The sequence below is a fragment of the Zalophus californianus genome, chromosome 6, assembly GCF_009762305.2.
Source record: "Zalophus californianus isolate mZalCal1 chromosome 6, mZalCal1.pri.v2, whole genome shotgun sequence".
Taxonomy (NCBI): domain Eukaryota; kingdom Metazoa; phylum Chordata; class Mammalia; order Carnivora; family Otariidae; genus Zalophus; species Zalophus californianus.
In genome coordinates, this window is record NC_045600.1 from 77,116,411 (window position 1) to 77,133,666 (window position 17,256).

The window sequence follows — 17,256 nt, forward strand, 5'->3', positions numbered from 1 at the left end:
TGAAGTTTTTCAATTCAGAATTTTATCTTAACATTGTTTACTGTTATCTTCGTTTTGTGCTTGGAAAAATGGAGAAGCCATTACAATTTACAGCTTTTGTGTTGAAAGGAAATTGAGATACACCAAAAGGTTTGCTTCATATGAAATTTGGTATTTTAAAAACATATATATCCTGGACTTGATGATGATCAAACACCAATATTAAATTCTTAGTGATTATAAAATGTTGCCAGCCTGCTAACTTAAGTCCTATGTAATTGTATTTTTTTGTCGCTTGTGGTAAACAAATTTGTATGAGATCTTTAGTCACACTTGCAAGACCAAAGTGAAAGTAATCCTTTAAGTTAGTGACTATGTACCATACTTTTAACTGTGTTAAGTATGTTCACCTAACATTTGACCAGATACTCTCATGAGCAATATTATCTTTTATATAAAATAGATTAATTCTAAAATTTAACTTTCCTGACTGTCCAAGCTACTCACCTTCATAGTCCTCCTATACTGTTAGCTTTCAGCTAACAAAAGTGGGAGTGACATGTGGGTGTTTTTTTAAATTTATTTTTAATATTTTATTTATTTATCAGAGAGAAAGAGCAAGCACAAGCAGGGGGAGCGGCAGGCAGAGGAAGCAGGTTCCCTGCTGTGCAAGGAGCTCGATGTGGGACTCAATCCCAGCACCCTGGGATCACAACCCGAGCTGAAGGCAGACGCTTAACGACTGAGCCACCCAAGCGCCTGTTTGTTTTTTTTAATGAATATCTTTCATTATTATCAATCTCAGAAAAGCCACTAATTCAGGTAATTGTACAGTTTATCTCCTGTGCCTTCTTACTGGACTTCACCCATACCCATGGGTATAAAATAACATTAGTACATTTTTAAGTTTATCCAGAGGGGAGGTGAAGTTTAAACAATTGCTTTGAATCAGACAACATATATTTCAGAGTTTATGAGTGTTTTCTATCTCCACTTACTATCAGAAATATCATAAACACCTGAAATGCATATCCAGTTTATATCACAAACCTGTTTTGATGTCATAAAACATGATATTTATAGCTACAGGTTTTCAGTCTTTATATAAGTCAAATTCTTACTAGTAGTGAGAGGGTGCCTGGGTGGTTCAGTTTTTAAGCGTCTGCCTTCAGCTCAGGTCATGATCCCAGGGTCCTGGGATACAGCCCCACATCGGGCTCCCTGCTCTGCGGGAAGCCTGCTTCTCCCTCTCCCACTCCCCCTGCTTGTGTTCGTGCTCTCGCTATCTCTCTGTCAAATAAATAAATAAACTTTTTTTTTTTTTTTTTAAAGATTTTATTTATTTATTTGAGACAGAGAGAAAGCACATGAGAGGGGGGAGGGTCAGAGGGAGAAGCAGACTCCCTGCCAAACAGGGAGCCCGATGTGGGACTCGATCCTGGGACTCCAGGATCATGACCTGAGCTGAAGGCAGTTGCTTAACCAACTGAGCCACCCAGGCGCCCTAAATAAACTCTTTAAAAAAAAAATTCTTACTAGTAGTGAGAAACGGTTGATTCCTAGGTAACACAGAAACAGGAAATAGCTTTGAAATAAAAGAGATGTATTGCTAACAAGTAGAACTTGGTAAAGCAGACACATCTGATGACTTTAAATTTCTCTGTAAATATGGGCTGCTCTGAGTAGATGTGCAATGCTGTTCCATTCTGCTCCACTATCTGAATGTGGCGTTCTAATAACTGCCCTGCAAAACTGTCTTTAGTGGTTCGTTCTGCCTGCAACACTCCTTCCTCTAAAACCTCGAGAATATCCACCATTGTTGACATTATTGTTTCCTTAAGCACTTGTAACTTTTAATAATTTAAAATATAAATTTAGACAGATGTGCTTGACAGTTTGGGTCAAATTCTAAGAGGTACTTTGAATTTCATCAGAGATTCAGACAAGTCATTTTCCAGAAGGTTACCTTTAATGTCTATGCTAAATAAATAACATTTACACACCAGACAAAACATCATAGGCTTTTATAAGAATCAAAAGTTAAGAATCCAAGTTAAATGGACAGAGGTACATCAACTATTTTAAATTATAAAATCAAGTGTGTGCATATTAAGAAATCACCTTGATTAAAAATTTCCAAGCTTAATTATTCCTCCTTAAATAATTTTAAATTCTGTATCAGACAAAACAGCTACAAATGTATCTGTGCAAATTAACTTTAAAAACAGTATGGCTCAAAAGTCATCAATTATTTCTGCAGCATCATTCTATAAGAGGACACTTGAGTCATTTTTCTGCTTTAGCCGTAATTCTTAGTCCCAGGGAACATAACTGTACACAACTACAGACAATATAAGCCTAACTACTCTGCCCCAAATAGGAGTAAAGGATTAAGATGCTATTGAAACAAGTTAATTTTTAGGGATTTTTGGCAAAAGCCATAAATATCAGTGTAATTAAAGAAATAAGATTTATAAGGCTTATCTCTTCCCTTTACATGTAAGAAATTTCTTGTAGAAACCTGACTTAGGAGGAATAACAGGAAATAGGTAACTCGTTCCACTCTTCCTATCACACTTAATATAAAATTCATACAATTTTCAAAAATTAATTTCTCACAAACCCAGCCAACAATTTTTCAAAAAGTGTAAATTCTGCTTTAAGAGATCACAAGTTTAAATACTGCCATAATTAAGAAAAACAAAATAGTCATTTATACAAGCATAAGAATTCAAGTTGCTTGTGCAGTGAAATTAAAATCTATCACTTCATCTTCCTGAGCTAACAAACTAACATGTAGATTATCCTGCCAGTCGTATCACCAACCGCTAATTTTATTTACATTAACAAGTATTAACATTTATCAATTACAAGTCTACAGGTTTACTCGTTGGTAGTAGCTGAGCTTTGCCAATAGGATTTTTTGGAGAACCTTTATACCAGACCCTTTCTTTTTCTGACGGTTTCCTAAGGACTCTGGTATTTATCCCAGGAGAAAAGCCCATATTATTATTTACAACAGATTTTAATATGTCATGATTTGTCAGGTCATCCAAGGGAACCTTAATTTGATCATCAGATACTACTTCCTGTTTACAAATTCTGGTAGACCCAAGAGAAGCATTCTTGGAGTCTGGGTACCTCTTCATCCTTGAAAAAGACTTGTAAGTTAACTCCATGCCGGATTTTGAAATTGCATCAACATTTGGCTGTTCACATGCTGTAAACTTCTGTTCTTTAGGACCTGATTTGGTACTTGAAATCAACGAATCTTTTGATGTACTTTCTGTACCAGAGGAAAGGGCACTGTCACAGCTCACTGATTTAACCAGAGGAGAAGCGGCATCACCGAGACTTGCCGATTTGTGCCTTACAGGTTGTCTGCTATACTCCAACAAGGAGTTAATCCTTCTGACAGACTGACGGACAGGTGTACGCTGAAACTTAAGAGGTGACCTAACTTTGGTCCTATTTGGTTCGTTGAGAGAAAGCTTGTTAAACCACTGTATGTGGTCTGACACCCTCCCGTGTTCTGTCATTTGTGAGCTTTCGGGGCTGGTTGTATGGCAGGTTCCCCCCAGTGACTGCTGCTGAATGATTCTCACAGGCCTCGGTTCTGGTAAGTTTGTTATATTACATGTAATCTGCTCTGAGGAAGAGAGGTCAGCTGCATCCTCCCTAGAAGCTGCACATTTCAGTAAGAAGTTCTCTTCAATCATATTCTCATTCTCCTTTAATTGAGTATTTAGTTTATCCCTTGGGGACTGCTGTTTCTTTATGTGTTCATCACTAGGCAATTCTGGCTTGACTGAATGATCTCTAGGTATATCTGAATGGATGCTTTTCTCATGTTCAGTCTTCATATGAGTTGAGTAAAATGTTATAGTTGCTTCTCCATCTGATTTTTGAGTTTGATGTAGTGAGATGTCTTGTTCTGAAAAACTATTTTCATCTGTTTTAGTTTGATGTTCATCTGATTCTATCACAGTCAAATCACTAGTTTCAAATAGATTTTTCTCCGGGCTATATTCTGTAGAGGATGTTTCATTTAGCTTTACTTTCCCCACATTAGTTATTGATGACTGCCTGTGATTTATCAATGCATGAAGATTACTTCCAGACTCAGAAAATGCTTTCTGAATTTTCACCAAAGTCTCTGTGGTCAAGTTATTTTCATACCCACTAAGAGAGCTTCCAGTTACATTGTTGTTATGCTTATTGTGTACGTTAGAAGGGGTAAGTTCACATGAACGAACAGGGGACTTTTCAACCGTAGTATCACGCTCCAAAGAGCTTTTCACCTCAAGATTTCCTTTGATCGGAGAAACTTCATTTGCAGCAATTTCTTGAAAACTGGAATTACTAGGTCCTGTCCAAGACATCCGGTAACTTGTTCCATCTAGACGCTCTGGAGTTAATAAGTTTTCGTCAGATTTATGGATCTTTTTTGAACCTAAAATAAAACAGTTCAGTCTTTTTAATCATTTATATTTGAAACATATTTGAAATATTATTCAAACACATGGCAGATAAAGGTATTAAACATTAAATTTCAATAAATTAAGGATTTGTGTTAAAAGAAATAATTTTTAATATAAAAATGTCAAACATTTTTGTATTTATATTATAAAGCGTCTTCCAGTTGTTTAGACAAAAATACGATGCCAATTCAAATATTTTCACTACTCAGACATGAATTTTTAATTTCTAGAACAGTAAATTAATATATTTTATGATAAAATAACTGAAGCTTATATGTCAATTGTATCTAATTATATCTCAAGAAAGCCAGAAAAACTTTTTCAGAAAAGCAATGAAAGTAGGCTTTTTGGGTAAAACTAAAAATATCATGTAACTGTACCTTTCTTTGTTAATCTTTCATCAATATCTGGGCTAAAAAGCAGACCTGTTTTTACAGACTCAATCCCATTTTTTAAACTTTGTTGATTTGCAAGTCGTCGACCAACATTTTCATGTCTGTCGACACCAGAACACCCAGTCTGTACAGAAAAGAGAAATTGAAAATGTTTTGGTTAAGAAATAAGCCTAGTTAATTCAAATACTAAGACAAAGTAAATTTTTTAGTTATCAAAATCCTCTACAGCTGAGTGAAAAAGGTATATAAAAGTAAACAATTTCATACCAAATACAAATGTACTTGCATGCATGCTGAGGAAAACTGTAAGCATTTTACTTGGCTATTACTTGGTATTTTATGATTTAAAGTAAAAACAACCTCACATATTAACTGAAATAATTTCTTTTGTGATGACTCTATGCTAGGACCTGCTCACAACAGTGAGTGAACAAAACAAAACAGACCAAAATCTTACCCTCAGAATTTACATTCTAGATGGGGAGATCTGGAGCAGGACAAGAACACCCATAAATTATACTGTATATTATACAACACACAAGGTGAGAAATGCTGTGGAGAAAAGCAGAGCAGGGTAAGAAGGCTATGGTGGGCTGTCATTTTACACAGAGTGGTCAGAAGATGATGTGTGAGTAAAGAAAAATGTGTGGGAGCCATGAAGATAAAGGGGGAAAGAACATTATCGTAGGGAGAAGAAAGGCCAGGGCAGTGTCCAAGGCTGAAACCAGGTCTGGCACATTTGACAAACAGCCCGGAGGCAAGAAGCTGAGTGAGCTCGAGGGGGCGGTGAGAGGAGGACTCAGAAAGGCAGGCTGGCTCCAGTCCTGTGGAGAGGTGCATGTAAACATGAGAACTTTGTCTTTTTTTTCAGAGTGAAATGAGGAGTCACTGGAGGATTCTGAGCAGAGGAGTGACAGGACTTTACTTGGGATTTAAAAGGATCAGTTTGGCTGTAGTATTACAGCAAGGTAGAGGTAGACCTACTAGTAGGAGCTTATTGCAGTAAACCAAGTTGGAGATGACAGAATTTATAGAATATTAGAACTGTAGTACCAGTGAGAATTGTTCAGTCTGGATATATTCTAAAAGCAGAGGAGACACAAGGTTCCCTAATGGTTTACACAGGACGTGTGAGAAAGTGAGGAGTCAAGAATGCCTACGTGGGGGGGCGCCTGGGTGGCTCAGTCATTAAGGGTCTGCCTTTGGCTCAGGTCATGATCCCAGGGTCCTGGGATCAAGCCCCACATCGGGCTCCCTGCTCGGCGGGAAGCCTGCATCTCCCTCTCCCACGCCCCCTGCTTGTGTTCCCTCTCTTGCTGTGTTTCTCTCTGTCAACAAGGCCTTTATTTATTTTTTTTAAGATTTTTTATTTATTTATTTAACAGAGAGAGAGAGAGAGAGAGAGAGAGAGAGAGCGCCTAAGTAGGCAGAGTGGCAGACAGAGGGAGAGGGAGAAGCAGGCTCCCCGCTGAGCAGGGAGCCCGATGTGGGACTCCATCCCAGGACCCTGGGATCATGACCTGAGCCGAAGGCAGCCGCTTAACCGACTGAGCCACCCAGGCGCCCCTGCCTACATGGTTTTTAGCCTAAGTGACTGGGAGAATGAGTTGCCATAACTGAGATGGTGATGACTATAGGTGGGGATATCGTTGGTGGAGAGGGGGAGGAGTGGAGAAATAGCAGCAGTGAAGAAATGCATCTTGCGAGCTCTATTTGGGACAGGTTACACTTGAGATGTCTATTGGATGGACATCAACTAAAGAAGTAGGCAGATGTTAAGAAATAGTCAAGTTGTTCAGGAAAGCATTTTGGGCTAGAGATATAAACTTGGAAGTCTTAAGTAAATATATGATGTTTAAAGCTAATGAGCACCTTGAGTGAGTAGAAAGAGAAATGGGAACTCTTTGGGCACTCCAATGTAAAGGAATTAGGAAAGTAACCAATGAAGAAGGAAGAATCATGAGTAAAGTGCCCCTGAAGCAAAGAAGGAAAGTATGCCAAAGAGGAGCAAGTGATTAGCCAGGTCAAATGCCGTTGACAAGTCTAATAAGGACTGTTATTTGTCCACTGGTTTGAGCATCACTGAATTCATGAGTGATCTTGAAAGCAGCTGCATTGAGTGTTGGGGATGAAAGCCTCATCAGAATCAATTTAAGCAGAACAGAAGAGGACGGAACAGTAGATATCAATTCATGTGTAAGAGTTTGGTATAAACGAGAGAACGAGACAGTAGCTGGAGAGGCAGGGTTGAGAGTGTCTTTTACCATCAAGTCTACAGCTTTATGCTAATATGAACATCAATGAAATGGTGAAAGACACTTACTATGTCTTTGCTACTTTTCCCCAGACTAAATTTCAAACGAAGAGATCTTCGGACCTTTTCTTTACGACTGATCTTAGGAGAGAAGCAGCCTGCTTTTCCTGATTCCACTCTAAAAAAGCATGGGATTAAAAATGTCAGCATCAAAAAAAAAAAAAAAAATGTTAGCATAAAAACTGGAGGCATTCTTGCAAAATGCAATTTGAAAGTCCAGAGCAAATTATATTGCTAGTAATTAAACAGAGTAATAATTTTCTAAAATCAGTTAAGCTTTAATGTATACATTATATTTGTATATAAAATGGCCTCTCCTGTTTATCACAAGAGTTACTTAGTCACTTATAAAACAGAATCATTAGAACAGACTAGCCTTGGGGCGCCTGGGTTGGCTCAGTCTTGATTTTGGCTCAGGTCATGATCTCAGGGTCCTGGGATTGAGTCCCATGCCTGGCTCCACACTCAGCAGGGAGTCTGCTTGAGGATTCTTTCTCTCCCTCTCACTCTGCCCCTCCCCCTCCCCCTCCAGTAAAAATTTTTTTTTAAGAAGAACAGACTAGCCTACAAATTAACGGGAAATTAAAAAATTACACGTATCGACATACAATAGGATTTTAAGCAAGCAAAGTGGACTCAAATTAGAAGTCATTCTCTGGAGGATATATAAAGGGCAGCTGATTGATAAGATAATAAAGGCAGGGGGAATTTTTAAAAATTATGACTCAAGGGGTGCCTGGGTGGCTCAGTCGTTAAGCGTCTGTGGCTCAGGTCATGATCCTGGGGTCCTGGGATCGAGCCCTGCATTGGGCTCCCAGCTCAGCAAGAAGCCTGCTTCTCCCTCCCCCACTCCCCCTGCTTGTGTTCCCTCTTTCACTGTGTCTCTGTCAAATAAATAAATAAAAATCTTTAAAAAATAAAAATAAAAAAAAATTATGACTCAAATATGATTCTCAGCAGAAAGACAAACGAAGTATTTTATTAACGATATATACCAGTGAAACGAAATGTCCTGGATTTATTACCTGCAAACTTTTTTGCCTGCAATCCTCTTACTTCGCCTTAGCACACCTGTACTAATCAAACGGTTTCCACTGATGGTTATAGGAGAGACTGAACTCTGAGATGATCCTTCTGGGCTTGTATCAAAGGGAACTATAAAAATATAACCACATGTGATATACCACCCACACTTCCTTTCCAAAGTATAAAATATTAATAGCAATTAGATTTAAAATCTTAATTTCCAACCCTATGCAATAACAAAATCACATAATTTCTGGTAATCAACTTCAGAAGCCAAATAAACCCAATTCACCTTTTAAAAAAAGTATCAATTTCTTACTTTTTAGCTGCCAATTAAGGGTCAGATTAAACATGATTTTTATATTAAAGTTTTGCTTTAAACTCAATAAGGAGTGTAGATTAATACAGGAAAAAAATTATAAATAGGTACCCTGTGAACTGTAGATTAATATAGCTGCCTTTATATATTAAAAAAAGCGCATATCTGTTATTATCCAAAATTAGAAACCAATCCATTTTCAATTTTGCGATGGAATTTACTGAATTGTGGCTGAGAAAGTAAGGCCAAAGAAAAATGGTAAGTTAAGACCTCTGTCTGTAAAACCAATAATATATGTTAATTAACTGAATTTAAATTTTTTAAAAATGAAAAAAAAAACCCACAAAAAAGGAAAAAAAAAAACAAACAGCAAAAAAAAAGTGGGTAAGGCAGTTTCTCTGCAGTGGCCACTCTAGCTCTGTTTTAAGATGGCTCCAGTCTCACCCATTTTTCACAGGTCTGATAAAAATATCAGTAAATGTAAACTATATTATTATTTTTCTTAATAATATAAACGCAGTGTTTGGTAATAAAGACTTATGTGTTATTGTTCCCTAAGATATTAAAATATAATTTTTGTAATTAAATTAGACAAATATAGAAAATGAATCTTTTCAGGAGTGCCTGGGTGGCTCAGTCAGTTAAGTGTCTAACTTTGGCTCAGGTCATGATCTCAGGGTCCTAAGATGGAGCCATGCACCAGGCTCTGCGCTCAGCGGGGAATCTGCTTGTCCCTCTGCCCCTCCTCCTGCTCATACTCTCTCTCTCTCTCTCTCTCTAATAAATAAAATCTTTAAAAAAAAAAAAAAAAAGAAAGAGAGGGAGAAAGAGAAGAAGAGAGGAAGGAAGGAAGGAGGGAAAGAAGGAAAAGAGAAAGAAAGAAAATGGTGAGTTAAAATAACAGGATTATTGTTATCGAACTTGATTTTTAAATTTTTTTAAAAAGATTTTATTTATTTATTTGACAGAGAGAGAGAGAGGAAACACAAGCACGGGGAGTGGGAGAGGGAGAAGCAGGCCTCCTGCGAGCAGGGAGCCCGATGTGGGGCTCGATCCTAGGACCCTGTGATCATGGCCTGAGCCGAAGGCAGACGCCTAACCAACTGAGCCACCCAGGTGCCCCTGAACCTGATTTTTTTATTAAAAAAAAAATCTTTGATTCAGCAGGCTCATACTAATGTTCCAGTAACACAAGAATGTTTAAACTACTTTTTGGGAGCTTGGAGAGAAGGAATCAGTAGGTTCGCTTCTTGAAGCAGATATTAAATGCTAATAAACAAAGGCAGATAGAATTACAGTTCACACTGGCCATTTGGAAACAGTCCTCCAAGGTCGAAAAAAATAAGAAAACACTAAGTTAGGGGCGTCTGGAGGGCTCAGTTGGTTCAGCCTCAGGCTCTTGATTTCAGCTCAGGTCATGATCTCAGGGTCATGAGATCAAGCCCAGCCTCGGACTCTACACCGAATCTGTTCGAAATTCTCTCTCTCCATCTCCCTCTGCCCCTCCCCCTCTGCTCGCACTTTCTCTCTCTCTAAAAAAAAAAAGGAGAAAGAGAGAAAACACTAAGTTAGTTTAAAAGAATTCAAGTCTCCAACCTCTGAATACTGAAAGAAATACACACATAGCTTCAGATATATCTGTATTTGTCTTATCATTACAACGATATGTCTTATCATTACATTTAGCAAACCACACACAGAGATCCTGTGAAGGACCATAAAAAACAAGTTCAACTTTCTGATAAAACAAACAAGGAAAATCTAGACTTTTCTTAACCTAGCTAACAAATTTAAAGTAACACTCTCAACACTGTCTGAAATCAATAAAAACCTAAAAGAATTAGAGATCACTCACTTTTGATGAAATGTGAGACAAATAGGAGATAGAGGACTCTGGGCTCAGTTAGGATTTCATCTCATTTTGCATTGATCCTAACGTTAACTTGTAAGATCAACCATGGGCCAACTTGTATTCTGTACATGCTAAAGGAGCCAACTCAATCTAAGACCATACTAACAAAAATCTGGTACTCAAATTAGCAAAATTATATTTTTCTCTGGCGGCTCTGGGTGGCTATATTAGGAACTTATATGTCATTTGGAAGAAAATGGCTGGGCTGGTAAAGAATCTGGAAACCGTGTCATAAGGAACAGCGTAAACCAAGTTATTAAAGCTTTTATAAAATCTACTTGAGTATAAAACTAAAAAATACCCCCCCTTTAACTGCACAATGGTTCCTCTATGGCAGTACCCCACCACTCTGCATTTAGGGAAAATCAAATTTTGGCAACCTCAACAGAAGATAACAATACAGTCCTAGCTCTAGATCAGGAAGTAATGAAGTAGAATTCAGGATGTCCAATCACCTAAAACCTGTGCTACACACAGGAGCCCAAACTCTCATTCTAAGTTACTTATCATAACTTTCAATAGGCAGGGTCAGTCAACATACACACATACACATTAATTATAGAGAGTCAGTGTCTATTTTAAAAGTGAGGGGACTTTATAAAAATTAAAAGATTTGATAAACTGAATAAAGCCATACCTCCTAAAAGGGGTGACATTAATACGAAATAGCACTTTGCTCAGAATAGACACTTTCATGTTAATGTTTACAACCCAATTATATAAATTCTATTTGCTACCTGATACTGGTGTAGAACTGCTACTGAAGAGATTAGTTGGTAACAACTCAAAGTTAAAATTGTGCTTGATGGACTTCCTCTTCTTACTTGAGAAACCATGAGAGGAATCCACTGGCAGTTTACGCTTAGCATTTGGTGTAAGAATCGTGGGTGATATGGATACCTGGGCTGAAAAAAAAATGTTTTATTTTATCAACTCTGTGGGAAAAACAAAAGCTTTATGTAATTTCTTCTTATAAAGTTGTTACTTAGCGCTAACCAAAGAATGAAGAATATGTTTACATTATCAAATATATGTTATAACTAAATTAACACCATGCAATTATTTAAAATGATAACAGGGAAGTCACAAAGAGGTAAGATTAACAATAGTGACTTAAACCAAATAGACTGAAAGATACATATAATCCACAGTAAAGAATACTAATATATGGAATAAAATAATAATCAAGGAGATCAAACAAACTGATCTACATAAAAGTTTTGCTTTTCATCATAACTAAATATTAACCACTTAATTTCTTCAATCTGAAAAACAAAACAAACGATCATATCGTCTGTTATGTTATTGGCCTGACTAATTTCAGCCACAAGCAAACCAAGATAAAAATGGGAACATACACTAATAAAATTCTGGTTCTAAAACAAAAATGAAATTTGAGTTATTTTCACATATTCAACAGCATCCAACTTACATTCAACAGAAAAGCATGATTTAAAAGACTAAAGATGTAACAACAAACTAAAAGAAATTCTTACCTACAATTTTGGGTTCATTATACCCAATGTAATTAGCAATGTCACAACACAATTATAGTACCATATCTCCATTTAAAATAATATCTGGATTTGATTAAACCAAAATAAGTTAGGTAATGGTTACTCTGTATAATATACAGAAATTTTCACTTCAATACAAAACATATAATACCTACCAATTTTTTCTTGTTGAGGTGTAACGGAGGGTGTTCTGTTAGATTTAAGTTTATTCAATGCTCCACTAACAAAATCTGAAATGCAAAACACATATAATCATATAATCAATTATAATTTAACATTTACCTATCTTTCACCAATAATTCATATTGATGTTTGTGGTTTTCCAGCATCTAAGTTTATGTCAGCTTATACATTTATTTTTATTTTTTAAAGATTTTATTTATTTGAGAGAGAATATGAGTGGGGGTTGGTGGGCAGAGGGAGAGGGAGAATCGGACTCCCTGCTGAGCAGGGAGCCCGACACAGGGCTCAATCCCAGGACCCTGAGATCATGACCTGAGCCAAAGGCAGATGCTTAACCAACTGAGCCACCCAGGCAGCCCTACATTTTAGGTCACTTAAGGTTATTTAGAAGAAATTATTTCAAAATAGGAAAAAAACTAAAAGATGTATTTTGATTACATTCCCAACTTATATGCCCATCTCTTCTCTCTCAAAAAAAAAGACATACAATAAAGAATGTGTGTAAAACAAATGTGTATAATGTACAGAAAGAGAATGGGAGAGAAAATCATTACCTATTGAGGAAGAGAAGAAATGGCAAGAAAAGAGAAAGCTTGGCAGGGGAAGCAAAACCTGGACAGTGTTCTGAAGGATTAGTAGGTGTTGATTTAGTAGGAAGGTAGCACTTGGGCAAGGTGAATAGCATACGCAAAAGCATGTAGGTGAAACGACACGATTTATGTATGCTAGAAACCAGTAGTTTGATACTGCTAGAGCAAACAGAGAGCAGTGGATATGGTAAGAGATAAGTCTTGTGCATTAGATGGAAAAAGGCCTCTATGTCATTTTGAAGAACTTGAACTTCTCCAAAGGCAAAAGGGGGGGCAAAATTGTCAGATCTGCATTTTTGAAAAAATAACTGGCAGCAGTATGACAGAGTTAGGGGGCTGGCTAACTAGCTGAAGGTTCTTCTAAGTATGTTATTTAGTCATTCAACAAAGATTTATTTTGTGCCTACTATGTGTCAAGCACAGTGCTACCACTGAAGATACAAAAGTAATCAAAACAGACATGGTCCTTGCCTTTATAAAACTTACTCTAACAGAGAAAAAAAAAACATGAAAATACCAAGGAAATATAATGACAAATGGGATTCGTAGTCTGAAGTACAGATTTAACAACAGATTTAGACTGGGGAGTTACAGGTGCTCCTGAGGCAGTGATATTTGAGATCTAAAAGGAAGAGTGGCAATTAGCCAAGCAAAAGGTGAAGATCTGACCTAAGGCAGGAAGAGTGCAAATGGAAGTAGAAAAAAGGTATTTAGGAGCTCAAAGTGACAAGATTTAGTGATCAGTGAGATGTGGGAATGAGAAAAGAGTAGATAAGAGTATCTAGAATTCTGATTTTGATGATTGCAAAGACAATGGTGCCACCCAAAGAAAAGGAAATTATGCAGGGAAAAGTTAGACATACCTATGGAACACTGAAATGGATATGAATCAGTTTGTGGAAAGATCAGGGTTGGAGAAGTAGTTTGAGAGTCATCAGCTCAGCAATGGTAGGTTTTAAAAAGTGAGAATGAATGAGGTCATTTAGGAAGAGGGCAAAGTGTAAAAAGAAAAGTCAAGTATGGAAGAATGGAGCAATTAAGAGGTGGTAGAAAAAGAAAATCCAAAACATAAAGACAGAACAAGTGGAGAGGTGCCTGGGTGTCTCTGTCGGTTAAGTGTCTACCTTCGGCTCAGGTCATGGTCCCAGAGTCCTGGGATCAAGCCCTGCGTCAGGCTCCCTGCTCAGCAGTGAGTCTGTTTCTCCACCCTCTGCCCTTCCACCTGCTTGTGCTTGCTCGCTCTCTCATAAACAAATAAAATATTAAAAGAAAAGACAGAACAAGTGGCTAAAGATGTAGGGAAACAAAAGCATAGTGTTATAAAAACCAAGTAAATTAAAAAAAAAAAATCAGGAAGGAAATAGTTAAGTGGCCAAAGAGATTCTGAATGATACAGGCCTAAAAAAGTACCCACTGGATTTAGTGATTAGGAAACTGTGACTTCAACTAGTTTCATGCAAAAATATACCCCTAATTTTTAGCCACAATGTAATATAAAAGTTCTTTAAATATGTCTGTTTACCTGATTAATCACCAAACATCACTCAAAATAAAGTTCAGCTATAGCCCACTTGTGTATTACTGAGAATCTTTCACCTTTCAAGTGAAAAAGGTACAAACCAGAGAAGACTGAAAACCTTAATGAAGAGCCAAAAATAGGCTATGCTCTAAATGGGAGGTAATGGCTTATAAAGCCAACCTTCATGGCACCTGAGCAGACAAACAAAGTTAATATGGGAGAGGAAAAAGAGAAAAAAAGGAAAGAAGAAAAACAAAAGCCAGAGCTGAAGAGAGAAGAAACAACTGAGCAACAGACTCAGCCACAGCAAAAAACCCCACACAATTAGAATAGCACAGGAAAGGAGATGCCTGGGTGGCTCAGTCGGTTAAGCATCTGCCTTCGGCTCAGGTCATGATCCCAGGGTCCTGCGAACAAAATCAGAAGCATGGAAAGACAAACTATTCCCTCCATAATCTGAAACCATCCTGACTGCATCACGGCATCATGGGCCACACTGCAAGTACAGACCAACTTTTTTTTTTTTTTTTTTTAATAAACTGACAGAGAGAGAGAGGCAGCTAGAGAAAGAACACAAGCAGGGGGAGTGGGAAAGGGAGAAGCAGGCTTCCCGCCAAGCAGGGAGACCGATGGGGGCTCCATCCCAGGACCCTCAGATCATGACCTGAGCTGAAGGCAGCTTAACCAACTGAGCCACCCAGGTGCCCCAAGTACAGACCATCTTTCTAGAGAAATGGAAAAATTATGTCTCATGACATATGTATTTCAGGAAGTATCAGACTATTAAGGGCATATTAGTCAAATCAGCTCAACACTGTACCACTGACCATGAAAGACATTTGTTTAGCACAATAACAATACAGAAGGGCACACAAATTTGTAAACATAGGTAAAAACATTACTTTCATTACAAGAGTTTGCCCATAAAATACTATATAGATTCTGGGGTAAAACAATTATTGAGAATTGCCATACCCAGCATAAAACTACGTTAGACTAAGTCATAGAATAAATATCAAAAATAAAAGTAAAAGTTCCTGGAGAATGATAGCACAACAAAGTTAATACACTTAACAGTACTGAAATGTACACTTAAAACTGGTTAAAATAAATTTTATGTTACCTATTTTTCTACAATTTAAAAGTCAAAAGATTCTTCAAAGCAAATGTAATCAGATCACATGGATGCTTGTAGCATTTCAGAGTGAAATGGAAAAAAAAGAAAAAAGACAAAAAAGGGCTATGGGCATTAAGGAGGGCATGTGATGCGATGAGCACTGGGTGTTATACACAACTTATAAATTACTGAACACTACATCTGAAACTAATGATGTACTATATGTTGGCTAATTGAATTTAAATTAAAAAAAGGGCTAGCTATAACACACAAAAGATAAACACTAATGGTCTAGAACTCTGCAACAATTTCAAATTGCTAATGAAATTGATGCATTTTTTTTTTAAGATTTTATTTATTTATTTATTTGAAAGAGAGAGAAACAGCGAGAGAAGGAACACGAGCAGGGGGAATGGGAGAGGGAGAAGCAGGCCTCTGGCCAAGCAGGGAGCCCGATGCAGGGACCATGACCCGAGCCGAAGGCAGACCCTTAACGACTGAGCCACCCAGGTGCCCCTGAAATTGATGCATTTTAATGACGCTTGACAAACACTATTTTAACCTGTTTGAACAGATAAAGTACCTCTGGGTTTAAGCCAAATATTAGTAACTCGACTTAATGTATTCATTCTGCAGTTTATGCCCATTAAGTAAAAAACACTGGGCTGGATACAATGTATAAAACATGGCCTCAACCTCCAAAGAGCATTAAATATAATAGGTAAGAGAGTCATGTATGAGGAGTAAATATAAAAACATATAAAAACTGTTAGAGTCTAGAATATTATAGAAGGCCAGCGCAGAAAAGAGATTATTTTCCCACTAAAAACACAGCAGGGTGAAGCGTGTCTGACAAAACACTTAAACTGAATTTTGACAACTGGATATAATTTGAACAACAAGGGTAGATGGAAGTAAAAACATTCTATCAATAAATAGGATAAGCAAAAAAGCCCAAAGTGTCTAAAAAACAATAAATAAAAAATGAAATTGAACTAAAGTATAGTATACATTGCATAAATTAGAGAGGAAACAGTAGAAAGGCACGCTAAAACAATCCTATGAAAGACCTTTAATATCAGGTTATAAATATCAGTTTTATCAGTGGAAGTTTCTGATGAGTATGTGGGAGACATGACTGGAGTTATACAGGAAGAACATCAGTCTTGACTGCAATAAGCCGGGCAGATTCAAAGAGGCATGGGGTGCCTGGGTGGCTCAGTCGTTAAGCGTCTGCCTTCGGCTCAGGTCATGATCCCAGGGTCCTGGGATCGAGCCCCACATCAGGCTCCCTGCTCTGTGGGGAGCCTGCTTCTCCCTCTCCCACTCCCCCTGCTTGTGTTCCTGCTCTTGCTATCTCTCTCTCTGTCAAATAAATAAATAAAATCTTAAAAAAAAAAAAGAATCAAAGAGGCATGAAGATCAATAAGGAGATTCTTAGAGTAAAGATGATGCAGTAAATACCACAGAGAGCCTTAGAGAACCTGAAAACTGTGAATATAAATGGTACAGTAAGAGTTAGGCACCCACAATTTAAGCCCAAGTGACTAGAAAATGATGGTGCTGTTAACAAAAAAAGGAATTCAAGAAGAACTAGTTTAAAGAGGGTGAAGATGATCATTTCAAAATGCTGAGCTTAAAGCATCAAAAATAGGCAGAAGTGAAGATATCTGCCTAGTAAGCTGTTACTAAAGTGGAACTGATATTTGCGAGACAATAGTGGTAGAGATCCAGATCCAGTGTTTACCTATTTTTTTTTTAAAGATTTTATTTATTTATTTGACAGAGAGAGACACAGCGAGAGAGGGAACACAAGCAGAGGGAGTGGAAGAGGGAGAAGCAGGCTTCCTGCTGAGCAGGGAGCCCGACATGGGCTTGATCCCAGGACCCTGGGATCATGACCT

At 37.5% G+C, this 17,256-nt stretch overlaps 1 protein-coding gene across 1 annotated transcript in view; it reads right to left on the bottom strand.

Moving 5' to 3' along the window:
- Positions 1-1,926: 1,926 nt before the first annotated feature.
- Positions 1,927-17,256, bottom strand: part of LOC113910492 (rho GTPase-activating protein 11A) — a 28,549-nt gene continuing 13,219 nt past the window's right edge. The window contains exons 7-12 of the mRNA XM_027572764.2: positions 12,099-12,173; positions 11,164-11,331; positions 8,195-8,324; positions 7,179-7,287; positions 4,841-4,979; positions 1,927-4,432 (exon numbers count right to left, since the gene is read on the bottom strand). Coding sequence (XP_027428565.1) covers positions 2,847-4,432; positions 4,841-4,979; positions 7,179-7,287; positions 8,195-8,324; positions 11,164-11,331; positions 12,099-12,173 — 2,207 coding nt within the window. The 3' untranslated portion in view covers positions 1,927-2,846. The remainder of the gene's footprint in view (positions 4,433-4,840; positions 4,980-7,178; positions 7,288-8,194; positions 8,325-11,163; positions 11,332-12,098; positions 12,174-17,256) is intronic.